Raw genomic sequence first — 27,958 nt, forward strand, 5'->3', positions numbered from 1 at the left:
ATGCACCTGACCTTACACACCTGAGCTTACACACATTAGCTTATGCACCTGACCTTACACACCTGACCTTACACACTTTAGCTTACACACCTGACCTTACATACTTGAGCTTATGCACCTGACCTTACACACCTGATCTTACACACCTGAGCTTATGCATCTGACCTTACACACCTGACCTTACACACTTTAGCTTACACACCTGACCTTACACACCTTAGCTTACGCACTTAATGTAGCTTATGTTTATATGATCACAGTTTATAATGACCCCCGGGGTTTGGAGCTGTTATCGAGTAATGGAAGAGTCTAGGCTGGTTCTAATGCACTCATCATTCCTTCCATTTCCTTTTTAAGGGCTTGGCTGGGCCAGTACTTGGCCGGTCTTCTCTGTTGTGAGGGAGACCGTTATTAATAGAAAGCCGTATATCATTGTCAGGTGGGACTCCCTGACTAAAACCCCTTTTTTCAGACCACTAATAGCTCTCCTCAGTGTTGAGCCAAAACCTTCTTCACAACCCAGCCCCCAGAGAGAGTCCCCTTGGAGAGTCCAGAGGGGGATTTACAGTACAGGGATCACCTTGTGTTCAAAGGTGGTTACAGAAGTGCGGTATCGACCACTCTGCAGTTATCAAATTAGTGTTGACAGCAGGAGAGTGTGTGGAGGCCTCCTTAAGAGAACCGTGCCTGCTTCAGACCGTGCCGCATGAGACATCCCACCAGCCTTTGGGGCCGGAAGGGGCTGAGCCAGGGTTGGGAGGGAACAGTGTTCTTTACTAGCCGAGAAACGGATTGCAGTCAGATTTGCAGCTGTAAGTATCAGTTAGTATGCTGCTGCTTTTATTGGCTTGTCCGTGGCTCTGTTTTAAATCTGTTTCGGTCCATAAGGGCATCCTTTCACCGGATTACGTTATGATTTTGACTCAAGATTCACCCAGTGGCACATCATTGCTGAATTTGTTGGGGATAGCTTAATATTTTTTAAATTTGGCAATATTTATTAGGTATAATATTTCCTTTGAAATGGCATGTGGATGGTTAGGTTAGGGGTGGGTGGAGCTGGTTTTAGGTTCACTGCAAAACCCAAAAATAAGTCTATCTTAGCAAGTATTTTAGTCCTATACTTAGACTTTCAGAGAGAGAAGAAGAGAGAGGAGAAATATTGAGAATCATCAAACGAGTGTAAGGGAAACACAGACGCTTATCTCACAGTTCCGATGAGTCCAAAGACTAGAATTAGACGTAGGAGTGCATTTTCTATGAAACATGTCAAGGCAAATTTCAGCCATTGTATTTTTTCATTCCTGAAGAAAGATAAGACTAGTTAAATGGTAGGATAGAAATCATGGGACATGAGAAATTAATTAGGCAGTTAAGAGTGAGGATGTGCACTAGGATTATGCTCAATCAGCTACACTTCAGGTAGGCTATGTTTTAATTTGATGAGCTTCCTTCAGCTGGGGAAGGACAGATTTTCTTTTCTGGTGCCCCTCCTCTGAGAATTCCTTATTCATAAAGAGCTCTGTGCTTGGAGTCTAGCTTGAGATGGTCAGTGAACAGCTTCTTGACTTTGGACTCGGAATGACTTCATAACTTCGATTTGGTGTCAGGGATGGCATCAATCAAAATATTGTAACTATTGATTTTTCCGATTGTTTTTGATACTGCAGAGTCAATTGTGCCTTGCATTCTCGCCGAGTCGATGTCAATTTTGCCGAGATGTCCGTAGGGATGGCACTGCTAGTTTTCAGATCCTCTATGTCCACCTGAGAGAAGCCCAGGCACTGTTTAATTTCTTCCTGCTCACGCACCACAGTCAATTTATTTATTAGTGTTTTCAAGAATTATCGGCACAAGGTCTCTGTAGGATTTCTCCTGTTGTTTGAGTAAATCTTTGCATTATGGCAATAGAAATTAACTGCTCTGCAATTTGACTGGTGTAACACTTTTTTGGGCCCATAGTTTAAATGTCAATAGATCTTTGTAGAAAATTGTTAATCCGCACAACCCAAGTCGTAAGCCAAATCAATAAATGAATAGTAAAAAAAGTCAGTGTATTCTGGCCTTACGTATCTGAGTGAAATAATCCAGAAGCTCTGGGCTTGGTAATCCTTTCCTTCAAAAAGTTCAAAAGTAATCTCACTGTCCTGACTTAAAAGTATTTCAATTACTTTTTTGCTGAATACAGCAGAAAGATGAGGTGAGACAGTTATTCATTTCAAGATTTGCCAATGGAGCAAAACTATTTTCTTGTCTTGTTAAGACACTCTTTTTGCAGTGGTAGGGGATGGGGAGAGTGGTGGAGTTTAGGGTTTGGTGGAGTGTTGGGCCACAGGGAAGTTTGTTCCCGGTGATCCCTGCTACGGATCACAGGGAAGTTTATTCCAGGTGATCCTTGTTACGGATCACAGGGAAGTTTATTCCAGGTGATCCTTGTTACGGATCACAGGGAAGTTTATTCCAGGTGATCCTTGTTACGGATCACACAGAAGTACATTTTAGGTGATCCTTGTTACAGATCACACGGAAGTACATTTCAGGTGATCCTTGTTACAGATCACAGGGAAGTTCATTTTAGGTGATCCTTGTTACGGATCACAGGGAAGTTTATTCCAGGTGATCCTTGTTACGGATCACAGGGAAGTTTATTCCAGGTGATCCTTGTTACGGATCACAGGGAAGTACATTTCAGGTGATCCTTGTTACGGATCACAGGGAAGTTTATTCTAGGTGATCCTTGTTACGGATCACACGGAAGTACATTTTAGGTGATCCTTGTTACAGATCACACGGAAGTACATTTTAGGTGATCCTTGTTACAGATCACAGGGAAGTTCATTTCAGGTGATCCTTGTTACGGATCACAGGGAAGTTCATTTCAGGTGATCCTTGTTACGGATCACAGGGAAGTTGTTCTAGATGATCACTGCTGCAGTACGAAAAGCTTCTGTTTTTCATTCTTTCTGCTCTGTGTTTCTTTTATCCATTTCCTCCATGGCCAAGCTTAAAATGGGCCCTTCACCCAAATTAAATGCTCCAAGGTAACCCACAACACACAAGACTTTGCAGCTTCTCAAGCGGAAAAAAGTTCCTCCAGACTTTGTGCTGGGATTTTTCAGATTGTTCAGGACTTTTTTCCTTTGGTAAAGTTCCAACACAAACTAATATGACACAAGTCAAGGGGGGAAGATCTGAGAATGCTTTGCCGGTTCACCCGTGTCTGAGCTAGTGACAGGAAATGTGCCTTGTGAAGCAGCATCTAAGCATCTCTTTAGACAGGATTTTACTATCTCCAGCTTATTGCTGGATCTAGGGATGAGAGAAAAGCCAATATTATCCTGAACCATATGCAAGTTAATTAACTTGGATTTACGTACGGCAAATTTGAATGTGAATGAATGTTCCAGTCAGATGCACAGGATGCGTGTTTTGCTTGATGATGTCGGTCCTACTTTAATTTCCCATGAGGCTTTGAGGTATTCCACGCACACACACGCTCCCCCCCCCTCCATCTCCCCACCCACATACCCACACCGCTTCTCAGAGTGGAGCCAGGTTGTCACTGCTTCCTGTTCACTGCTTGGCCACGCTGGTGGAGTTGGCGCTTGAATTTAGCTCCTCCAAAAGCCGTTCCCACTCCTGTCCTGACACCCCAAGAGAGCCGCTCAGCTCCTCGTGACCGTGGGTGCTGCCGCAGGAACTCCAGCGCTCTCAGAAGCGCTCTTCCGTGCCTGCTGCTCGTCTGCCCCTGGAAGAGACCCAGAATAATTGGAGGCTGTCTCGCTGATAGAATATCTCAGTGCTTAGGCAAAGTAGAAGGGCAGTGAGACAAACAGAGTAGGGGATTATGTACTCTGTTAAATCATTTTCGCCCGGAGCTTTGCAGCACATATTTGGCATCGTCATTAATATTCCCCAGAATCAAATGTCTATGGTAATGTCACTCTGAAATGGTTTATTTACCATTTTCCACCAGCCAGTGGTCAGTGTTCACACATGCGGTGCTTAACACATTCATTCTGTGGTAAGTTGTGCTTTAAGCTTGGATTAGCCTTGTTGTTTTGCTTGCTCTGGCCTGGGTTTAAATGAGCTTTCGCTAGCAGCCGCTGGCCATGACAGAGCACAACCGAACGGTGAATTCCCTCCGGGGTGAAGGTAATCGATGGATCCCAACAATCGCAAACAAATGTTGCGCCTGTCTCGGCTGCGGCAGGCCTGGGGTTGGGCCCTGTGCCGTCCGACACCGCCGAGAAGGAGCCGCCGGGTCCGCGCCGTGGCACCAAATCGATCGCGTGAATTACTTAACCGCTAAATCTTTAATGTCACCTCCAGATGTTCAGTTTAAAAAAGAGAAGAGAGTCGTGCCGTTGTTTGAATCAGGCTGTTTCTGGAAAAGATTTCAAGGATGGATGAGCCAATTCTCCTGGCCGCAAAAAGACATCGAAGACGTGATATTTTATGAATGTGATTAAGCCTTAGCAGTGATTCACTTACACAGTGACATGGACACACAGTCACCTCCATGCCCTCACACCTTTGTCTCTCGCAGATACCTCCACTCTGGGTCTCGAAAGCAGAGGAGCCCGAGTCGTCCGCCTGCACTTTCCATATTTTTGAACGCTGTTCCGAGGCTTAATTGCTTTCTTATAGTCACTGTAGCTTTTTCCCTGTGACTCTTAATATCGTAATTGCAAGCCACCTGTCTACCCCTGGCATTCTGCTCCAGTTCCTGTGGAGAAAGACACACTGGCCCGCTTCTGCACAGTAATGACATTCACACGTCCAAGGCAAACACTGGTAAAATGGACTGGGGTGTGCTGCAATTAAACATTAAAGGCAATTTGGAGCCCCTTCATGAAATAATGATGCTCTCCGTTTCAGTTATGAGTATTTCCATGGTAATAACGAACGAGAGCGCCGTGGAATTTCTGCCCCGTTTGGATTCATAACTGCAATAATCCCAGAGCCTGCGCACTGCCAGCTACGTAAAGATCTGTGTGGTTTTTTTTTTTCAACCAGCCTTGGCAAGAAACGTCAAACAGATTAAGGAATTGCCGCCGTTCACAGCGGTGCGTTTGCTTGGACAGCCATTTGACGACCCGTGAAGGATCAAAATTCAAATGTGAAGAACGTCAGCCGTGTGTGATCTATGTCGAGTGTGGCTGTAAATTCTGCGAGCGGGCACGTGCCCTGAATATTGTGTTTTTATGAGCGCGTGCTTTCTGGCCTGTAGGCCCTTGACTCTGTCTCCTGCTCCTTTCATATAAATGATCCAGTGTCTGTGTCCTGGATATGACTGGGCTCACTCATAGACTCGCTGACCCTAGAGTGAATCTTCCTTGCCAAGTGGGCCGATGCACCGTGTTTCCTGGGGGCCGGGCTTATAGGAGCAGGGCCTAACAAAGCAGAAAATATGCCGCTGTTTTCCAAACCTTGTGTGCTGTAAAGATTTACAGTTGTCTCTTCTACTATTGCTTTCACTGAAATTCGTTCATTTGATCTCAGCTTCAGCACAGGCTTAATTAATGCATGACTCTAGATGACCCTAGATTGTCATGCATTTAGTTGTTGCTGCATTTGTAATATTAGGATATCAGTGAAGAGTAGCTGATGTTTGATTTTTGGGATTGAGACCTGGGTCTCAGGAATTATTGCTCTTTACAACGACTTACAATTGACCTACAATAAATGTAAGTGATACTTAATTTCAAAAAAGTATCTTTTTTCAGTATGGTAATTAATGAACTCTTGTTTGAGAATGAAAAATAGCACTGGCATTTAATTGTGACTCATATATAAGGGCTAAGATTAGCTGAATGCAGTTCTTGTCCTTGTCTCAAATTTCCCATTTGTGGCCTTTGTATTATTTGACTATTTGTCCAAGTTTGTTGTGTGGTCTCTTTATATTAAGTGCAGTCTGTGATTAAGTGCTACTTGAGTGCCATTTAATTGTTTTAAATTGCATAGCTGCTGGTGTGCACTTTAACCTCCATTCATCATGTTTAAAGTGCTAATAATAGTCTTTACCACAAGCTATCATTTTTATTCAGAGTGCGTCTGAAACTTTCATTGATAGTGGTTATGTGACTGTTGCACTTTGCATTCCAAAGTTACAGGAATTGCTTTCTCACACACACACACATTTATGATAATTATATTTTTATTATTAAAAATAAGTGCGTGTTAAATTATAATTTAATAAAAATCAGAAGGCTTACATATATACCTGTATATAAAATATATAGGAAAAATGTTTTCCTTTTTATGTAACCAGAATATGATTTCATAATGTAATTTAATGTCCTTTTATCAATTAAGACTCACTTTACAGTTTATGCTATGCAATGTTTATTGTATGATTTCTGGTCACACACAAAAGTCCAAATTTGAACTGAAATCTCTGCATGCTGAAACTGTATTTGAACCATTATATTTCATTAAAATATATCTTCCTAGTCTGAACAGTTTCCTCTGCTGTGCCAGTCTTGGCACTGGCATCGGAGAAGTCCTAACAAGGAGTTACTGTGTTTAATTACTGTCACGAAATGCAGACCACAATAACAGAATGATTTCCTTTTCATGCGGTAATGTTCATGAGGTAATGGACAAAGGTACATGCATAACTCTGCCATCGTCCATGGTAATGGCCACTTGCTGCCTGTGTGAATGGTAATTAAGAAGGCCGTCAGTCATAAGGACAGAATGACTAGCGATGTCTTTTCTTGCATAGTCCTGTAGTCCTTTCTTGCAGTAGCTGGCCTGTTGATGGACAGGGGTGGGTCCCCACACTGACTCCTTAGTCTAGGTGGGCAGTGACTGGTCTGGCAAAGTGTGCATATATTTTTGTTATCCCAAGTGTATTGAAATAAAACATTTGGATGTTTTACTTAACATTCTCATGCCATTCTGTGATTTTCATTTGCATATTGTGCAAAGAAAGGTGTCTGGTAAATATTTTAATATACTAGACAGTAGCTGGTTCAACATAAAGTTTGCTTCAGACCCTGTTTAGAATAAAACTGTGGAGCTTGGATTAAATTGAATTGGAACTCACATTCTTGAATAGGGTGAGTTACTGATCCAATTTCATTTCCCTTCTATTCAGATTGTCTTCACTGTTCTAAAATTCCACTCAATTCTTTCCACACGCTGTACAGCTAACCCTCTGAAAGATAAAGTGGGTGTAAACGAGCAGAAATGACCTTTGCCGTCATGTGTGCCCACTTCACGTCCCCACAAAGCATATACCATCACGTGCAGTCTTACAAGCTGGAACAAGCTGTGAACAAGTGTAAAACAAGCAATGTTTCAGCCTGGTCAAGCGTCATGTATAACATACTATTATGCGGGTGTAGGGAAGCACTTGATTCTTATACGCGCCTCCGTTAACAGACTAAATTGATTCAGTAAGCTCTTGATGGCCTGTATGGAGTGCCAGCTCTTTTCACCACCAGTTTATAGTGATCTTGTTTGTGTGCAGGTCTTGATCTGGTCAAAAAATCGACTAGTTTTAACCAAAAGAATATATATGTAGCCTAATAAACGATATTATGAGAATATTACGAGTTACTAAATAGTTTTTTTTTCTTCTTCTTCTTTGTATTTTTATGTATTGCTGTTTTTAACTGAATAGTTTTTTTTTTAAACTTGAGTGTTTACTGCTGCCTTTTTGGCCAGGTCTCTTTTGAAATAATAGATTTTGAACAAAGGATAAGTAAATAAATAAATAAATGCGTTTGTTCGGCAGAGATCCGATAAGAAAGTGTGGTCAGTAGTCAGAGGGAGAGAGTAAAGGGACACAAACAGAGATACGTGCGTTTTTCTCTTTTTTCATCTTCTTACCCTGCAGTGAAGCGCTTCACTCGAAACACTTATGTCCTCAGTTACCTGAGCTGGCTGCCTGCATTCCATTATAAGTAAAGAGTCATCCACTTCTCGCTTGTTTCTTGCCTCTGAAGTGTAAAGGTCTTATGTTTTATTCACTTTTAATTTTCCGAGAGAAGAATATGTTGTGCCAGTCGCAAATGGCGTGGAACAGTGTGTACTACAGGACGTCTGGTTCACAAACAACAGCCAGGCAGTGTCTCCTCCTATTTGTCATGCAAGTTTTATGTACTGTCTGACTGGTGTAGTCGGTCTTACAAGATGAAGGTGATGCGGGTGGTAGGCAGCTGATGAAAGGAAATGGCATTCTCACTATTTTTATTGATGTGGCATTCACAACACCACAGACAGGTCCCTCTGTTTTATTCTGTTCCTGGATCTGACACATCACACTTTGATATTAATGTTCCATTGATAACCAGTCATTGGCATCCAGTTGTGAACTGGATATGAAATCGTGGTTAACACACTTTAAATTCTGTTCAAGCATGGGTATTCAGTTGTGGTTACCAGCGCAACATGTGACTTTGGTTTGACATTGTATTGTTTAAATGAAGTTCTAAGCGCTGCCTGCAAGTTTTGCCCGTTTGTAGATGCCATATGCATACAGTGACTAGTGTTTTGTTGGCATATGTGCTGTTCACGGTCAAATAACAGTAAGGCTGTAAGACCTTACTGTAGGCCTACTCTCCGGGCTAACCACACAGCCAATCAGCTCTCCCATCCAAAGGAATGAATGCTTTTCGCCCTACTTGTAAACAGATTTAAAGGTTTTTTACAAGAGCATGACCAATGTAAGATAATGGTCGATACTTAAATGGTTAATTTTATTGACATTGTAGCATAGAGCTTGACTTGTTTACAGCTGCACCGATTTTGCCTGTAAGTGTAACCAAGCCAATTCTAGTCATCAGTTGACTAGATGTGTTGACATGACATGATGAGTGATATTAGATGTTTAAGACCAATCACTGTTGTTTATATGGGAATTACGGTTTAAAATCTTCTCCGAAAATGTACTATTTTGAATAGTGGGTATAAACCACATGAAATCCCTGGAATGTTTTCTCTAAGTAATCCAGAAGTCTTATTTCAATGTGCTGTTTTATGGTGAGATGTGTGGGAAAATCGAACATGGCAATTTGTAAATTGAATATGGGCACAAACCCATTTAAACCTATTTGTTTTCTCACAATCCATAATGTAATAAGCTAATGCACTCACTCAAATATCAACATAAAAATGGGTCTTTATTGCAACATTTATACCCAAGCCTGCAAACAGCTATGCTACTGATAGCCCAAAAAAATGCATTTACTGAGTAAACAGAATTATTTGCTGTGTGTAATGATTTAGTGATAAACAAAATGCTAGACCTCAGCCCCTGTAGCCGGATTCAATAGCAAAAATTCTGGTTTCTTGTGCTTCTATTTTTTAGGAAACGAGTTTTTAAAATATGACATGACCTCCCAGGATCCCAGTTCCTTTCTTAAACCCTAATGGAGATACATGTAAAAGTGGAGTTTATGATGAACTACCATTTGCTGGTTCAGGGGAGGGTACCAGCTAGCAGATAGACGTGAAGGATATGGCCAAGGTTATTCTAAAATGCGTGTCATGGCCAAATATTTTTGGCAGATCATGACAATCTTTTGCCCAGTGTGATTTTTAATCTCAAATCCCAGTTGCATCTTTCAATCTCAGTATTTTTGTAGTTATCTGTAAGCTTATTGTGACGAACCGCTCATCTGTCGGCCTGTTCAAATCTTTGTCGGTTTGCTCTTAGCAGGTGCTGTTCATAAGTGCAAATTGGCTACACCTGTGGGTGTGGCAGACATGAGGTTAAAGATGGCTGGTTTTTTGGTCCCGTTTTAATTCTTCTTTTGGCCTGCTTTCCAAGCAGTCCATTTTGTTTTTGCTTTTTGCCCTTAGTGTCCCTACACCACACTTAACACTCATCCGTGCATGGCTTTACATCCCTGATATATCCTACTTACACACCCTGTGTTTATGTATTATACTTGTATTGTTTAGACTTAGTTTAATAAATTTCTTTTCCTCCTTTGATTTTGTGCATGGTCTCTCCTTCTTGTTATGAATGAGTTATCCTGTAACATAATGGTTGTGGTTTTAGTGCTGCATCGATCAGTCAGAAGGCTCTTCGCCCAGATTCTCCTGATACCTTCAGAAGGTTGTGTTTGTAAGTCTTCTCAGCCGTGTGAACTTATGCAATGATAGTGCAATTAAGCATACACGTTGGAGCCAGCTGTGCTTTAAGTGGAAATTAGGCTTCTGAGAAGGCAGGCTTGCAGAAAAGAGGACTACTCATTGAAGGAAAATGTCACTGATTACAGAACAGGAATGAGGAAGGAACGGGGAATTTCACATACTCTTGCCTACTATGCCTATCCTAAAATACAAAATGAAAAAATAAATTGTTTGTGTGTTTGTTGCAAATAAATAAAATACAGACATATTGAGGATCATACCAAGATCTTCCATCGCAAGGGTATGTGTTCTGGGTGCTCTAGGTTGTGTGTTAAAGCTTCCTGCCTGGATCCGCTGTATTTCCTGTTATTTTCTGTTTCCTTCGGAGTGCTGTCCCAGTTCACTGTTTTTCTGGGAAATGGTAATCACAGAAGATGTAGCTGGACCACCCTGAAATACAGACCTACATAAAGGTGCTGTTTGATACGGCGCTACTAGCTAAAAACAGGCAGCAGTGTGGTTTGGCACATAGCCAGGTGCCAGTGCACTACTGGCTCTACTTCTGAGTGCCAAGCAGCTCATTTAAATGATACTTCATTTGCAGCTGTAAATAACTTCCAGTATGCATACATATTATATGTAACGGGCCAAAATAAGGCTGTCGTCTCTGCTAAGCATGTAAACACAATTATAATAATAACAATAGTAATGATAATAGGATTATCATTAATACCATTGATGATGATGATAATAATAATACTACCAGAATTTGTAGTAACATTTTATTATTATTATTATTATTATTATTATTATTATTATGAGCTTAAAGGTAAAATTGCATCTCTCTGAAGGCCAGACAAAGGATCGAACAGCATTGCTGAGGCTGCAGCAGTATTTGTGTCCATTTTGAAAAGGCGTCTGAGTTTTTCTCCCCGCCGTGGGAGATGAATTTACGAGAATGAGGCTGACAGCAAGCCCTGAAACGAGACCCTAAGTGCTGACACCATCCAAGCCAAGAAGACCCGCCCGATTTCCAGACAGCTGAGAGGAACAGAGGCCGAGGCTGGCTTTGGCAGCTCCCTCCCATGGAAATGAGACCGTATTCATCAGGGTTACAACCCCTTGTAATGCAGCTTCAAAGACCCTTTCTATTTAGCAGCACCTTTCCTGGATGTTTAATTTGTATCATCAGTGTGCTGGCCACCAGAAGCAGTTTCATCTCACATAAAATTTCAGTGCCAGCTGCATCGGGTTTCCAATGTGTGTGGTGATGGAGTCTGATTTTTCACTGAGTGCTCTGGTGATTGACAGGAGTGTATTGCCACTTCGCATAGGGAAATCAAGAGAGAGAGCCGCGGAGAGGCATTGTCAGGACATGCAGCCTTGTGTTTAATTGGGGTCATTGTGATGCGAGCTGATTGGTTCGGTGCTCTGTGACAGTGCTGTAGCACAAGACCCTCATCGTTTTATGTATTCCTCTCTTCTTCCCGACAGGCCGACAGACGTGTCCGCCAGAGAAGTTTGACTGCGGGGGCACCACTCACAAGTGCGTCTCGCTGTCGTGGCGATGCGACGGGGAGCGGGACTGCGAGAACGGCGCGGATGAGGAGGAGTGCGCTGCAGGTAGATCTGCCCTTATTCAGGGCCCTTCATTAGGGAGCCTCGTAACTAGGTCCATAAACGCCGGCAGCACTGCAAGCTCCGCCTCCATGGAGCTGCTGAGTAGCTCAGCCGGTTAAGGCACTCGCTTCAAACGCAGGCTGAGTCTTATAGCAAAGACATTGCGAGTTAAAGCCCCTGCCTGGGCATTTTTCCTCTGTTAAACTGATTACGGCAAAGAGTCTGCAGCTGTGGGACTAATTTGGCTTCGTTCAACCAGGAGTGGGGCGTTTAAGGCAGCCAAGGTTCAACTGGTTTACGCTGCTCTAGATTATAATGGCGTACCAAGGGTACCAACAGGTTACCAGTCGTCATCAATAAGTGATATGTCTCTTCTCCAGTCAAAGGTAACGCTCTCCTGTTATTCTTTGAACATTGCATGGCGTAAAATATTCACTGGATCGCAGCCAATCGGATCATTGGAGTGCACGTGCTGTCACTGCAGTGGCTCTTTCATGGTTGTAAGTGGCTCAGCAGTAGCTTGAGAGGTGATTCCGAATTGAGAACGAAAAGAAAACTTCCACACAACGCCCCCTGTGGTGACATCACGATAATCAATTCTCTAGTCTGTGGGAAAGAGGGAAAAGTTCTTAAGTGCGCAAGTAGGGGGAAATTGCCAGTAATTTGTCATGTGCAGTGATATTGTGTGGTCTTCCACTCAGGCGTGTGTGTTTCTGTCCCTCTCTTCAGTCACAGTCCTTATGAGGACACAATCTGCAGTCTGGAGCTAGTCTCCTCAATCAGTATATAAAAAATCATAAGCGCAATCACCTCTTTCCCTTAGATCTGTGACCTATATTGTTATTGATTTCACACATCCCTGGAGATGTTATGTCTCATGTTTGCCCTTTGTGGGGACTTCTCTGGCTTCGGTAAATAAAACGGAATGCCCATCATGCCTTGCAGAAAGCAGTGCTTCCAATAACACTTGAGGATTATGATGTCATTAAGGTACTCTTTTCCATTCCAGTTCACATCATTGAGCGGCTACTGCCGGAATCACAGCCAGCTGTGTGGAACTGATGCTGCCCTATGTTATAAAACAATTACCATAACTGCAGGGTCCACCATCCCATCAAGCTCCCAGCCATTTCTCTCTTATTTATCATGCTTCCATTGTTTTCTGTAGCCGCCCTGGTCTATGGACAGATGATTTAGCCCGCGGGATCTTGCCATCGAGTGCATATTTCCTACGTCGTTATCTCACAGGTCACAAGCTGATTTTTGCATTTTGGCGCATTACGGTATTGAATGGTTGTTTTTCATTGTCTCCTTCTTTGAATGTCCCTATCTGCTCATGAAGTCTTAGACTGAACAGGAGTCAGGGTAAAATTCTGAACTGTTAAATGACCACTTGCAGCTTGTTAGGTGTTTGGAGGAGCAGTTCTAGATACAGAAACGTTGTGAGTATTGTGCTTGCTTTAATCGCACTGCTTCTCTGAATTAAATTTGACGAACATCAGTGTTCCCCATAGGGAGAGGGAAGGGCAGCAGGGATGTGGAAACAGCTGTGGAAGTTGATGTCACATACTGAGCCGGTAGCCCGTACAAGGGTATTATCTGTCCAATCAAACGCTTGCCCTAGGTTTTTATTTTCGTTTTCATTTTAACTTTGCAGTGCCTTGCCTGCTGTGCGGTGGATGGTTGTGTGCGTTTTGCTGTCACGGCGAATGTGCGGTTAGTCTGCAGGCCCTGAGCTACAGAGTCACTTTTCCCCCTGTGAAATTAAGCTGAACTGATAAGGCTTTCGCTCCGAAGTAGATCGGGCCTTTCAGAGCTAGATTAATCTCCTCTTGCAGCCTCTCCTCCTGCATTCGTATGCGCATACGTGACTTTCTGCAGAGAGCCCGACAAACGCTGTCCCGCTGTACACCCAGGGAAGGTTCTCAGCCGTTTCCCCTGGTGCTGGTGTCTGTGGACAAAAGGAAGACCTCCTACGCCTGGCGCATGTCTTAAGGGCGGAGTCCCTAACCTTGACCTCTCCTCTCCTCTCCTTCCCACTCGCTCACGTCCCCATAGCCCAGAGCACAGGCTGTCTGCAGTACCATTTCTCAATTTCACTATTTTTTTTTTTTTTACATTTTGCAAATTTGACCTCAATATTTTGAGGGCCGTACATCTTAAAAGTATATGACACTCTCTCTCTTCATTTTGAAATATGAGCAGGCCTCAGGGCTTTAATAAGAAAAATGGAGTGATTTTGACAGACTGCTATCCTTTGCAAACTGATGCCCATTTTTATTTGTCTCCAAGAAGACGAGTGATTATTTTCTGGAGAATTCAAGAACTGACATTCCGAACTAATTAAAATAAGGAAAGAAAAATAGAATTGTAATTTGATTCTCAGCTGAATTAAATAGGCTAGACTCGTTAGGGTTTTAGCTGAGTGTCAGCATACACACTCTTCCTTGTTGATTAGTTTGTGCTTATGGAATGATGTGTGTATCAGAGACAAAGGAACTGAATGGGAGGTTTTCTCTGTGCAGTCTTCTAATACCACATCTCATCAGCAAACTGCCTTTTTTCCAGTCATTACAGGACCGTTCAGCCTGGGCTTTATGGAAAGTGGAAAAATCTGTTTGGTTTTTTAAAATGTTTTTATTTTTGCATTAATACGACTCACCTTTTACCTAAACATTTGACCTTTTTTACATTTTATAATTGGATTTTTTTTAACAACATGTTATCTAATAGCTCTTTTCTCCAGTTGGTTAGGCCATCAAGCCACTGTGCTGTTGCAATAACCTAATTTACGGATTTTTCCCCCCCATGTTGACATAATAAATATTACATTTAATCCTCTGAACCCCAGCTGATGAAGCCGCACAGAAGTGGGAAATTGAGAGGTTAATATTATAGCAGCATTTCACTAGGGTCTGGAAGATGATTGATTTTTTGCCTCTTGGTACCAACACTGGTATCCGTTATTCTCTGCGCTGTACTGCTTTAATTATCTCCAGACACAATACATTCTGCCTATAAAGTAACATCAGAAGGTCTGTGGAGTGAAATTAAATTTTCTTCTTTTGTCTTAACAAATCCAATATAGGGGTCTGCAGAAGAACTGTGCTTCGGAAGTATTTTCGAACGCTTTCATTTTTATTATTTTTTTCCATCTGCCTTAGACAAATGTATTTCCATGAACTTCTGAACCCAATTTGTAAACATCGCAAAACGCGCTTTTACAAAACGCAAATGTTTGAGAGACGTGCGATGGCCTCAATTCGCAGTGAAGAGCTCTGGGTGCAGCAGAGACAGGAAACGGGTTATTCTCTGCTGAGAGAGGCCAAGAGGCACAACGCACACCTGAAGGTGATTATTGCGCAGTTGATTTGACCTTGCGGTAGCCATGATGAAATGTTTTTTTTTTTCTAAAGATAGACCATTGTAAAGAAAAAAACATTGTTGGTTAGGTACGTTGAATGGTGTGGAGCCATTTGTGCTTTTCTGTGAGGACAAGTGAATGTGTTGCCAGGCTGCCTGACAGCACGTGGGATGGAGAGGTTGGTTTTAGCAGGTTTTTTGGTCAGGAATGTGAGTTTGAGCCCTTCACAGCTCGCCTCCCTCACCCCCATCCCTCACTTTCACGCATTCTTCAGTTCCTTATCCCTGCCTTAGACGCAGTGGCCTATGTTCCCCGGTTCCTGAGCTGAAGACAGCAGGGTAAATTCTGCAGTTCCCCTCCTGAATGGAGCGGCAGCGCTTACTCTTTCCTGCCTGACCCAGAGGCGGCCCTGTGCCTCAGCGTGTAGCTATTAAATCCATTCCTGTTTTTTAACTGACTTATCCACACAATGAATAATGCATGCAGAATATAGCCACAGAGTGCATGATGAGCCTTAAATAGCCCCCTGCAGTAAGTTTACCTCTTCATTTGCAGTCAGGCCAAATTCGCTCTCCAATGTTCCACCCATTTTTCTGGTTTTATATTTCTTGTTATCCTTACAGTGACAGTCTGACTACTTAATCTGTATTGTGATCATGTTCATTAAGTTATCTCATTGTGTGCATGCGTGTGTGCGAGTGTGTGCGAGTGCGTGTGTGTGTGTGAGAGTGCACTAAACGGCAACATAGGACACATTTATGCATAACCATCTCTCTAGATCCATACTTGATTATTTCATCTTATTCAGCAGTTTATTTGTCTAGAGGAGGGAGGAGATGAGTGGATTCTGCTGACTGTTAGGCAAGACTCTGAATGAAAAATACTGAGCTGCCATTACAATAAGCTTCATAAAAGAAGTATTTTGGATTCAACTTGTGCTTCTGGGTCTATATTTATGAACTGTCTCGGGGAAAGAGAGCTGAGCTTGGATCAGGTTTCCTCCTGTCCATATCCTACCTTATCCATTATTAAAAATGTTAAAGGCAAAATGCAAAACTGATCCTAAGTCAGCACTCCTACTCTGAGATGCTGAATAAATGCAGGCCAGGGGATGCTTTGATTGGGGACCTCATTAACATGCGCCGTAATTACTGTGTCATTCATTTTGTTAAAGGTTACTACGACAACACAGTATACATTGAGATCCTGATTGCTGGTCAGAACCCGGCCTTTCTGCACAATGGGTGATGGATAACGTTATAATTTACTGTAGTCCTTGTTTAAGCAATTCCTTTTAATGAATACCTCAGTGATTTGAGAACAAGAGCGCATGGAGCCTTTCACTAAACAAACAGTAGTTTGAGGGTTCCTCTGTTCATTTTTGTAAGTTAACTGACTTTCATTTACATTCTTCGATTTATCAGGCAGATGCCTTTGTCAGCTGCTCTCCATTTCCATCCCTTCTGTCCAATGATAGCAGAGATATATATTTTTTTTACAGGCACTCACATTTGTTGCTTGCTTTTCTGGTTGGAGAAAGGATACACGAGTACATCCTCAGAAAGGATGGTGGAATTTAGAGCTTATTCAACAAATGAAATGAAATAATTTCCCCAGAAGACATTCTTTAATTACCCAAGAGGCAGTTCCACTCGCAGAGATTTGCTGCTTCATTGAGAGGCTGAGAAATGACCCCCTGATTGCTCATGATGTGAAGGCCCACAGCTAAATGCTAACTGTGATGTGAAGGTCCATGAAAAAAATCTAACTGCCTTTTTGCTGGTAATAAAGGGCTAGTGAGATGGATGGTAGATTTTTATTTGTGCATGTGAGTGTGTGTGTGTGTGTGTGTGTGTGGGTGGGTGGGTGGGTGTGTATGAGTGTGATTTATTTGACTTTTTCCTTTTTTTAATGTGACGCAGTTGCTTTCTGCTCATGGAACGGCTGGTGAGCAGACTGGTCATTAATTCTGGGAGAAAAACATTGTGGTCGATCCATTCGTCTTAATTTCTTCGTGAAAGCACCATGTGCCCAAAGTCAAACCTAACTCCCTTTCAAACACTTTAAACTTGCTTTCTTTGGCTTAATTAGGCCCCAGCACGCTTCTGTCTTGGCTGAGGGCTTGTTTATTGGTCTTCATCATTGGACTCCCCTCCTGCCCTTCCTCCCTACCGCAGGTCACTGGGAGGGAATGGTCGTGGCTGACGCATGTTCAGCCTGCAGTGGGAGAAACACTCTTAATTATGCTGGACTCGCAAATAACAAATCAATTTTGCCGGATGACGCTCTGTTTAGTCCTTGTTGTTTAATTGCCTTGTATGCTGGCTCAGTCGGAACTGACACTCAAAATGTAAGGCCGAGCAGGATGATGTAAGGCCAAGCGAGTCTTCTTGACACAACGGCCTTCACTCTAATTGTTGCCTGTGATGGGCTCAAAACTCTCATCAATTTTCTGTTCAGAGACGAAAGGCTTAATATTTATCTCACTGCTTTGGTAGTCATTATTATGATGATGGAGACAGCTAAACCTGCTAAAAGAGATTCCAGTTGGCCCCAGCTGTACAGCAGACTCAGTTTAATCAGTTACTTTTCCGGTAGCACTGCTGTATGCGTTGGTGTAAGTGTAATTGGCAGTCATGCTGCTTGCTTCAAGGGCGAAGCAGCCAGAGAGGACTGTTTTCGTCACGTTCCGATTGGTGGAAGTTGCTGAGAAGCGTTAAGAAGGAGATCAAGTGCTTGTTGCCATGGGTGATACAGACAACAGAGCCTGCTACTGTCCTCTGCCCAACAAAGCCGAGTCTGATCCTGCAGTATTCTATGAAACAGGGATCATTTGTGCAATAGCTGTCTCTAGAGCATAAAGGGAAGATTTCTGCTAAAAGTCTTGCAATCTGATTGGTTCTAGCTATACTCGTTTAAGCAAGGCAGTGAGTGAAGATGGATGAAATCTGAAAGCAAAATATATGTTTGTTTGCTGGTTTGTTTGATTGTTTGCTTTGAAGGCCTTGCAAACTTCTGATGGTGAATGTTTCAATTAAACCATCTCGAGGATGTGGCACTTGATTTGTTTTTCAGTTAGCTTGGAACAGACACTTCTCAGTGATACTGAGAAACTAAAGGATGGGGTCGGTGAGATCACTGGTAAGGCAGGTGCTGTGAATCATCTGGAATTCTTGGACAAAACTACCTGAGAGAACGTTCCAGAATTTATCGACTGCCAGATTGGTACATCTCAGATCCCCGAGTACACAGTCATCCAGTTATCTTGAGAGTCAGTGAGCCAGTTACGCAGGGATCCTGTGAGCCAGTTACTCAGTGATCTTGTGAGCCAGCATGCCAGTTACTCAGTGATTTTGAGAGCCAATAAGCCAGTTACCCAATGATCCCGTGATCCAGTGAGCCAGTTACCCAGTGATCCTGTGCTCAGTTACCCAGTGATCCTGTGATCTGATGAGCCAGTTACCCAGTGAACCTGTGATCCAGTTACCCAGTAATCCTGTGATCCAGTGTGCATGCTCTCAGATGACTGGTTCCTTTTATCTTCAGCGGGAGATGGAAACACTCTCAGTCAGCCAGTCCTGGGACCTAGACCCCTACACCCCACAGTGAGCAGGTTCTGTACTCCACCCCCATCCCACAATAAGCAGATGTCCCTGATCTCCTGACGGGGAGAAGAGAAGCCTCGCCATCTGCAAGCGTTTACTCTGACAGCTACTGTATAAATACTGAAAGGACTGGGCGTGTTTTAGATCTGTTACCTTGCGCAGAGGTCGTATATCATAAATAAAATGTATTGCCCACGAGCCATTTATCAGCATGACGCAAGGAAAGGACAATGATGAATGGGGCGGTGGAGAAATGAAAGGAGGCGGCGTGGGGTTTTCACTGAGCCCAAGTGGGCGGGAGCCAGGGCTGTGGGCGGGGCACAGAACGTATCCCCTAAATCTCAGGCTGTCTGCCTCCCCCCTGGGTGAGAATGTCAGTAAGAGCCCTTACAGAGAGGCTCTGGTGCTGAGCTGGAGGAGGAGACCCAAGGCTGGCAGGCATATGATAAGCCTGTCCTTTTTAGGTGCCAGTGCCATGGGGAGGGACTGCAAAACAGAGGGCGTGGCACCATTTATCAGAGTCACCTGTCACAGAGGACTGGAAGGTGGCGGGAATTGTTGTGACCTTTGACCTTTGGGATCACAGATGCCCGTGCTCAGCTCAAGACTGTTCTTCTCAGTCCTTCTCATTCTTCTTTTAGGGATGCTTTGTTGACCCCCAAAGTTGTAGGTCTTTTAGGGTCACCTTTCAAAGCACTGGATAGCTGGGTTCTTCCCCCCCAAATTAAGAGCTCTGCTTTTTCTGCTAGTGTAGCCTGTCAGACCCCAGTCACACAGGCTAATCTCGACTCCATTTTAAGAATCCAGCAGCCCTATTGCTCAGCAGCACATCTCTTAAAGTTCATCTCTAGCCCCAGTCACCCGTTTCTTTTAGGGTGTTTACACTCCCTATGGCTCCCCCCATTACTATGAAATCATGATCTGATGCCATGATTGTCCCTCTGCTGTTTGGGGCAGATTATATCATCCTGTGGGTAGCATGCAGGGGGAAAGCCCCTGGTCCTCAGCACTTTAATGGCGTGAAGCGTAATTGTGTCTGTTAGACAGACAGCGGCTCACGCTACATTAGTTTTGATTTCCTGCACGGAGGGATGGGGGCATTGTTTGACTGCTTGCGTGTTCGTTTTGAGACATGATCTGATTTCTGCTGACATTTTGCCTTTAAAAGTATACAGCACGAGTAGTACTCTGTGTGTGTGTGTGTGTGTGTGTGTGTGTGTGTGTGTGTGTGTGTGAGAGAGAGAGTGTGTGTGTTTGTGCGTACGCAGAGGCGATTCTTGGGGCTTGCGGGGGCCCTAGGCCCTTTCTGATTGACTTCTACTATCATCATGCCACCCAAAACTCATAAAACCCGGCCCTTGGGCTACCCCGATTCTCGGGGCTCCAGGCAGTTTCCTGCCTCAGCGTGTGTGGGGGTGTGTGTGTATGATATGCAGTAACCTCCAAATGCACACTATATTATGGCCAGTAACCCAATACTACTGACCTTCTTGATAATGGATATGACAGTGGAAACCAGAGGGTTCAGCATCTTCTGACATTTTAATAGTCAGTTTCTTTGTTGCCATCACGCTTTCCGTGCAGTTCTCTGACCATAACTGGAGAAATTAATCTGTGTATGGTTAGGTTCCTCTCGCTGAACCTCCTTATTTCTGTTGGTAATGCAGGTTTTTGAAGCTTTTGTGATGTTCAGAACCTTGTATTTAAATGCTATAAATATGCTTTAATGTCTGTATCAAATAACAAGGTAAGTATAGGCTAATTGATATTAAACTACTGCATATTTAGCTTGATATGGTGATAATTTGGTTGTACAAGTCCTTCACAGTATGTTATAAAGCACACCTAGCTGAGATTACTGCTGTCAGCCTCACTTCAAGGCCACCTCTTTATTGTCCTCTGATATCGATGAATGAGTATCCAATAAAAGATTTTAATGGGCTAGAACCTTCTCAGTGAATCGGAAAGGGATTCCTGTGATTAATGTATTTTTGGATTTGCTTTGACTTATTTCCCTGATAGTATATTTCGATTAACTCTATGTTAAAAAAGGAAATACAGTGAGGTTCTAAAGCTGGATGTGTTCTATTCTCAATTCTCTTCCAGTTACTTAGACCTTTGATTATATATGATATCATATGTACATATACTGTAGATTGATCTCTGGGACAGGTTGTGATTGTCTCTGGATTCATGTTGCCCTGGCTTAGTGTTTATCGCTGGATTAGCTTGCTTGTTTTCATTGTTCATCATATGTGAGGTCATGCACAGTGTTTGACTTCCTAGCTAGCCATTGCTGTCACACTTTATTCTTCTCTCTTTCTGACCCACTGAAATTCAGAAGCAGCACCAGTTACAATATTCTCTGGTGCTTGTGCATAGCAATATTTTTCTTTTTAATATCAACTGCAGTTTGGACGTTAGTTATATCTTCCTTCCACTTTAAGGCTTCTGAGCATCGGGGAAGCCAGACAGTGGTAAAATGATTGTGTTTATAGCTCTTCTGGAAGTTAGCCCTTAGGTTAATATGACTCTATTAAAGCAGTGTCAGAGCATTACTGTGGTGTCTGAAAGGCTTTAGCATCTGGCACTCCTACAGCAAGGCTTGCAGGGCATCCTGGCTTCAATCCATAAGAAATTCTCCTCAACTTTTACTTTGACATTAAAAAATGCAAGGGCTTGTTTTTTTAATGGCAGCTTTATGAAGGCCCCTATGTGGTGGAGGTAGTGTTGCAAATGTTGGCAGCATGGCAGGCGTAGGAGGTGATGCAGATGTAGGTGGTATAGAAGGTAGAGGTTGTAGGCAGTATGGCAGGTGGATGCTGTGAGGTAGAATTTGGTAGTATGGCAGGTGGAGATTGTGAGGTAGATGTAGGCAGTATGGCAGGTGGATGCTGTGAAGATGTAGGCAGTATGGCAGATGGATGCTGTGAGGTAGATTTTGGCGGTATGGCAGGTGTAGGCTGTGATGCAGATGTAGGCAGAATGGCAGGTGGAGTTTTGTGAGGTTAACTGTAGGCAGTATGGCAGGTGGATGCTGTGAGGTAGATGTAGGTAGTATGGCCGGTGGAGGTTGTGAGGTAGATGTAGGCAGTATGGCAGGTGGAGTCTGTGAGGTAGATGTAGGCAGCATGGCAGGTGGAGGTTGTGAGGTAGATGTAGGCAGCATGGCAGGTGGATGCTGTGAGGTAGATGTAGGCAGTATGGCAGATGGATGCTGTGAGGTAGATGTAGGCAGAATGGCAGGTGGATGCTGTGAAGAAGAGGTAGGCAGTATGGCAGATGGATGCTGTGAGGTAGATGTAGGCAGAATGGCAGGTGGAGGTTGTGAGGTAGATGTAGGCAGTATGGCAGGTGGAGGTTGTGAGGTAGATGTAGGTAGTATGGCCGGTGGAGGTTGTGAGGTAGATGTAGGCAGTATAGCAGGTGGAGGTTGTGAGGTAGATGTAGGCAATATGGCAGGTGGAGGCAGTAGCTGGGGGCTGACTTTGGTTTTCCGTTCTCCCCGCTCCAGACAGCAAAGCCTGCGCCCACAATGAGTTCCAGTGCCGCAACCGCCAATGCCTGGCGCCCCTCTTCCTGTGCGACGGCGACGACGACTGCGGGGACGCCAGCGACGAGGACAAGTGCTCGGCGCCCACCTGCGGCCCGCACGAGTTCCGCTGCAACAGCTCCGAGTGCGTCCCCCAGCTGTGGAGCTGCGACGGGGACCCCGACTGCCCCGACCTGTCGGACGAGTCCCCCGAGCGCTGCGGCGGCCGCCGCGCCCCGCCCCTGCCCCGCCCGCGCCCCCGCTGCGACCCCGGCGAGTTCCAGTGCGGCAGCGGCGAGTGCCTGCGGCTCCACTGGAAGTGCGACGGGGACGCCGACTGCAAAGACAAGTCCGACGAAGCCAACTGCCGTGAGTCACCGCAGCCCGCAACTGCTTGAGAGGAATTCATTTTTGCCCCCTAATCTCAAGAACCATATATTCTACTATGCTGAAACCTACATTGCAAAAATGTAATTTTATTATATATATATATATATATATATACATATATATAAACAGGTTTTTGTCATCCTAGACACTTGTGTTATACTTTCTTCTGCTTGGTCTCAGGAGGTTTTGAGGGTTTTTTAAAATTATTATTATCATTATTTTTAACTTGACATAGTTTTTTTTTTATTTAATTGGCTGTCATTCTTGCATGTGTCCTATTTATCCATCTATAACTTTAACAATGTTCCCTGAACACAAATGTTACAAATACAAGTCGTACATTCATGTTGCATGTGATATAAATCCGTCCATATTCACTCTTGCTTTTTAACGTTTAGTTAAAGAAAAATAGCTGAAGAGTGTATATCTCCTTTGTTGTGTAACTGTAATACACACATTGGGAGAGCACTCCACCACAAATACGTACGTGCAGCCCATTTTCATGTAAATCCAGACTTTTCATTCATTTCAATTAGACTATTGTCAAGAAGGATAATTAGCCGTGTGTGTCTGTGTTCCGCTAGCATTACCTGCAGAGCTGCACGACGTGTTGGCGTCTGCACAGATCGCGGTGACACTGGCAGAGGGCGGGCTCACAGGAGCGCACGACTGTCCCTGGGTTACTAAGCAACGGGCTGACATCCTCAAGTGTTATCCAAGTTCCCTGGGATAAGTGTGTGGCTCAGAGTGAGGAGGAAAGCTAGCCCGCAGGGGCTCCAGTGAACGCATTCTAAATCTCATCTGCGCAGCTCGCCGATTAGCATCTGTAATATGCAAATATTTAGCGCACGCTCTCGGCTAAAAGGTGTGCTTTCATCCAATAAAGGAGATGACGCTAGTAATTAGATTGTGGAAATATGACACAGCAAGAGACCCCATGCATTTACACAGAACGTAATGTTTCATTTTAATGCAGCATCGGTCCTGTGTGTTCAAACGTAGGTAATGTTGAATAAATCATCATAAATTTTGCCTGAAAATTAACTGATTTGTGCCAGATTGTAAATTCGAAAAGAATGCGCAAACAAGTTTAGTAATGTACTCCGGGAGTGAAATGGGTTGCGTTTGAGAAAGGACACATCTAATGAGTTTATCCCGTTCTAATCAGTGCTCTACAGTTCTCCCATTTTAGGAGCATTTGCACAAAAAATTGATGTGCGCTAAGTGGGAAAATATAATTTAGGAGCGCATCTACTAATTGGGATGCGTTAGTGTGCCCCTTGGAAAAAATGTTAGCGTAGAGCCCTGCTAATAACAGATATGGGAAACTTCATATTGTGGCTTTGGACGAGCTTCTCCTTTTCAGACTGCCTTGCCTCTGCAGGTGCTTTACGGACTATACCATTGCTTTTCTCCGTATTTTAGACAGTACCCCGTCCCCAACGGTTGCGCATTCCCTCGATTTGCATCGGAGTTGTTTTTCATTAGATTTTTTGCGTGAGCGTTCGCCGCGGGACGACAATGGCCAGCGTTTCTCCCGCGTCTTTAAGAAGAATAATCCCCTCCTTACCCCAGTACCGCGCAACAACAATCAAACGATAGTCGGAAAGATCCATAAATCACGCAAACAAACAAACGAAAAGAAAAAGAATACATTAAAGAGATAAATGAGTAAGAGCTTCATCTCTCGGGGAGCAGCAGGAACGGGCAGAGATGGCGTTGTTTACCCTCGCGCGTCAGCCTCAGGATGAGTAAACGCGTCAGTATACTTTACATCTCCACTCCTGTGGACTTGAGCTGCCCAATGGAGCCGCACTACAAATAAAATCTACGCTTACGCGCTCATCTCTGCTCTTCCCTCGCTGAGGAGAGGGTGTCTGTGGAGTCTTGTGCTAAAAAGCTGGATTTTGTCCTCACAGTAAATACATTTTATTTCCCTTTCTAAGGAATGTGTGCTAGACATACTGCCCGCACATAGACAATGATGGCTGAAACCAAGATGGTTGACACTGAATTTTCTGTGTAACTAAATTCAAAACTATAGGTTCATGTATACACTGCTGTGCAATTTATACACAGTAAACACAAAAAAAAGAGTGGAAGAATGCCCAGCATAGAGGTTTTAGTTTATTTGCATTGACTCCACCCATTCCTGTGACCTCGTTTCTTGCAGCCTTGCTGACGTGCCGACCAGATGAGTTCCAGTGCGGCGACGGCTCGTGTATCCACGGCACCAAGCAGTGCAACAAGGTGTACGACTGCCCGGACAACAGCGACGAGGCCGGCTGCGTCAACAGTGGGTGTAGCGCCTGGGCCCGCCGTCACGCTGATCCCTCCCAAAACTCCGCCCAGTGCTCCCTTTGAAAAGCACTCTGGGATTCAATAACACGCCCATAAAAGCATTAAATCCTTGTAGTCTTCCTGCCGGTGTCCTTCCTGTGAAGTCTATGAAACTGGAGAAGAGAAGCATTCCGCTGTCATGACAAATAGCTCATTACAGCCTGGTTGTTAGATGGCTCAGACTGAAAGCCTGGCTCTTAGCAGTCCAGAGGGATCAAACAGGCTGGATTCGGGCCTGCATGTGAAGCTCTGATCCAGGGGCTTTGTACCACTCACAGGGATGTTGATGTTTTTATCAGCCTCCCTGGTGGACTCGCTGAGCCAGGGCACTTAATACTGACTCACAGGAAACACATGCAAAGAAATAAAGAAAATTTGAGGTATTTTATAGTGCGTATGCTTAACATCCAGTAATTGTGAGGTCTTGTGTCATCTGCGTGCATTACATCAAAAGGTTTTGAGGTCTTGTATTGGCGTCCACAATCCCAAATTATGGTAATACATGAATTTTGCATGTAAAGGTGTAGTCTCTATCTCCTTTTTGTTGTCCCGTGTCTCCCGTAGCAACCAGGTGCGAGGGGCCGCTGAGGTTCATGTGCAAAAACGGCGAGTGCATCGAGGCCAGCAAGCTGTGCGACTCCATCAAGGACTGCAAGGATTGGTCAGACGAGCCAATCAAAGAGTGCGGTGAGAGCGCTGTAGCCAATACGTTGTTAACGCGCTGTCCATCTCGCCCTCAGGGCCTAGCAGCCGGTCCTAAGAGTAAAACTCAGTAAAACCCTGAACTTCTCCATTCAGTGCGAGCTCCTACACCGAATTTGTGTACTGCCTTTGGGCGGCCATGCCGTACGCAGTTAACAAACCACTCTTATTGCTGGTTTTGTATCATTTATCCTACTGACCCAGGCTACCTCGGTTCAGGTGCTTTTGTTTAGCTCTGTCCTTTGTTAACTCTGTGAGAGATATATTGGGCACATGTGTATATAAAGTGAATCATTTAGATAGGACAAGGTTCTGGTACTCTAACTCGCTGACAAAAAAGGTCAGATTTTACCTGAAATGTTAATGGCGTTAAATCACTTATGCTGAATTATTGCTGTTGTACAGTATGGATTTCCCATATGAGCTCACGGTGGCATGCAGCCTGTTCCTGACAGGCTGGATCAGAGAGGAGGGTATGCAGCTCAGTCTGGGGCTGTCTGGCATCGGCCATGAATTCTCCAGACAACATGCTACCGAGGCAGGGGGAGTGGGGGAGGGGGTTAGGAGAACACACAGAGGTTTTTTACTGCAGCAATTACTGCCCTTCAACCTTCCCCTAACCACGTGACTCTCTCTCCTACATACAGAACACAAAGGCCTTTAGCTTGTACTGTAAGCTCAGCCTCTTCTCTGTCTCAGTAGTCCACATATTCAGGCTCCTGCTCTGTCCATGACTGGTACTCCCATCGCCACCAGCCTGTCCAACTGTGAATCCCAATAGCGCTGCTCTCCAGCCGAGACCGTATGCACTGTCACTTGGCAGAATGTTCCAGTGCTGTGGTATTGTATTAGCTAGCAGGCTAAATGCAAAACAAGGACACGCTAATCTAGCTAGCCAGTTGAGTTTCTGAATATTACTTCACCCTAGTCCATTTTCAGTAAGCTTCGACAGGCAAACAGATGGTATAATAAAGAACCCATTATAAAAAAATTTCCACAGCAGCACAAATAATTAATCAGATTTTTCTATCTTCATTTCATATTTGCTTAACACCAAACAGCTGCCAAACAGAGGGGTAGGACTATGAAATGGCTGAAACTGCAATGGTTCTGGATGAGTTTTGTAGAATAGTGTGACAAGTCTATGATTTATTCTCTCATTGGTTCCTAACTAGAAGCTAAGCAGTCAGTTTGTTTCCGTTTGGTACAGAATAGCAGATAAGCCACAGTTTGTATTAATCTTTTTTTTTTCCCCAACCCTGGTTTTTGGTGGCTGTAAGGTCGGTAAGTTCATCACACCCCAAGCCCAGTGCTGTTGTGCATAAGTTATTTTTGACTCCTCCTCCCCTTACGCAGGCCTAAATGAGTGCAAGGACAACAACGGAGGCTGCTCGCACATATGCATCGATCGGCCCATCGGATATCAATGCCAGTGCCCCCCGGGATACAAGCTGCTGGACAAGAAGACCTGCGGAGGTAGCAGCCGCCGTGACCTTTGACCTCTCTCCACCAAACCCTGCACCCCTCTCCCACCCTTCCCCGGCTGTTGTTGATGCGTCTCCAACGTTCCTCCGCAGACATCGACGAGTGCGAGAATTCTGACGCCTGCAGCCAGATCTGCATCAACTACAAAGGCGACTACAAGTGCGAGTGTTACGAGGGTTACCAGATGGACCCGGTCACCAAGACCTGCAAGGCCGAGGGTAAGAGCGCACAGGCACCACAACGACCTGGTACTGGCACTGACAACATGACCACACCCCATGCACAAAGGGTCTTGATGATCATGGTCTAGGTACACTTTTCTAGAAGCCTTTCCCCTCTAAATCCATTGAAAGAAATAAGTTGAACATAGTATAAAAAAATCTAATTGCATTTTATTTTATTGTCTGACAGGCAAATGAGGTAACTGAGGGGGGAGGGTTTCATGTCTGTTGTGTAAATGCTCAATCCTCCAGTGCCAGCATAACTTTATTAAATTAGCTTGCTAATTTAAGGCCATGTAGCTAGCAGTGGAGATTAAGTGTGACTTCTGGTAAGCTGTTCTTTAAAATTTGGTGCTAATCATATTTTAACGTTGAATATTGTTTTACCTTATTCATATTCCATAACACTCCTTCAGTTAACCCTGCCTCTGAACTGCATAACTTACGCCTTTCCTGCTTATAGACAGAGGAAAATGGCATTTATTAACAACTGGGCCAGGTACTGTGTCTGTGACAGATACATGTCTGTGCTGTCAGTCCACAGCAACAGGAAAACATTCCCCATTTTAACCGCCATCCCTCAAACCGCACTCCATTAAGGCCTGAC

The 27,958-nt window shown here is 44.0% G+C and overlaps 1 protein-coding gene across 2 annotated transcripts in view; it reads left to right on the plus strand.

Moving 5' to 3' along the window:
* LOC135256559 (low-density lipoprotein receptor-related protein 8-like) overlaps positions 1-27,958 on the plus strand; it is a 78,464-nt gene that overhangs the window by 28,475 nt on the left and 22,031 nt on the right. For both annotated transcript variants that reach the window (XM_064338447.1, XM_064338448.1), the window contains exons 4-9: positions 11,587-11,715; positions 22,196-22,582; positions 24,777-24,899; positions 25,508-25,630; positions 27,002-27,121; positions 27,223-27,348. In XM_064338447.1, the coding sequence (XP_064194517.1) occupies positions 11,587-11,715; positions 22,196-22,582; positions 24,777-24,899; positions 25,508-25,630; positions 27,002-27,121; positions 27,223-27,348 (1,008 nt within the window). The remainder of the gene's footprint in view (positions 1-11,586; positions 11,716-22,195; positions 22,583-24,776; positions 24,900-25,507; positions 25,631-27,001; positions 27,122-27,222; positions 27,349-27,958) is intronic.

Source organism: Anguilla rostrata, chromosome 6 (genome assembly GCF_018555375.3).
Source record: "Anguilla rostrata isolate EN2019 chromosome 6, ASM1855537v3, whole genome shotgun sequence".
In the NCBI taxonomy this organism is placed as follows: Eukaryota; Metazoa; Chordata; class Actinopteri; order Anguilliformes; family Anguillidae; genus Anguilla; species Anguilla rostrata.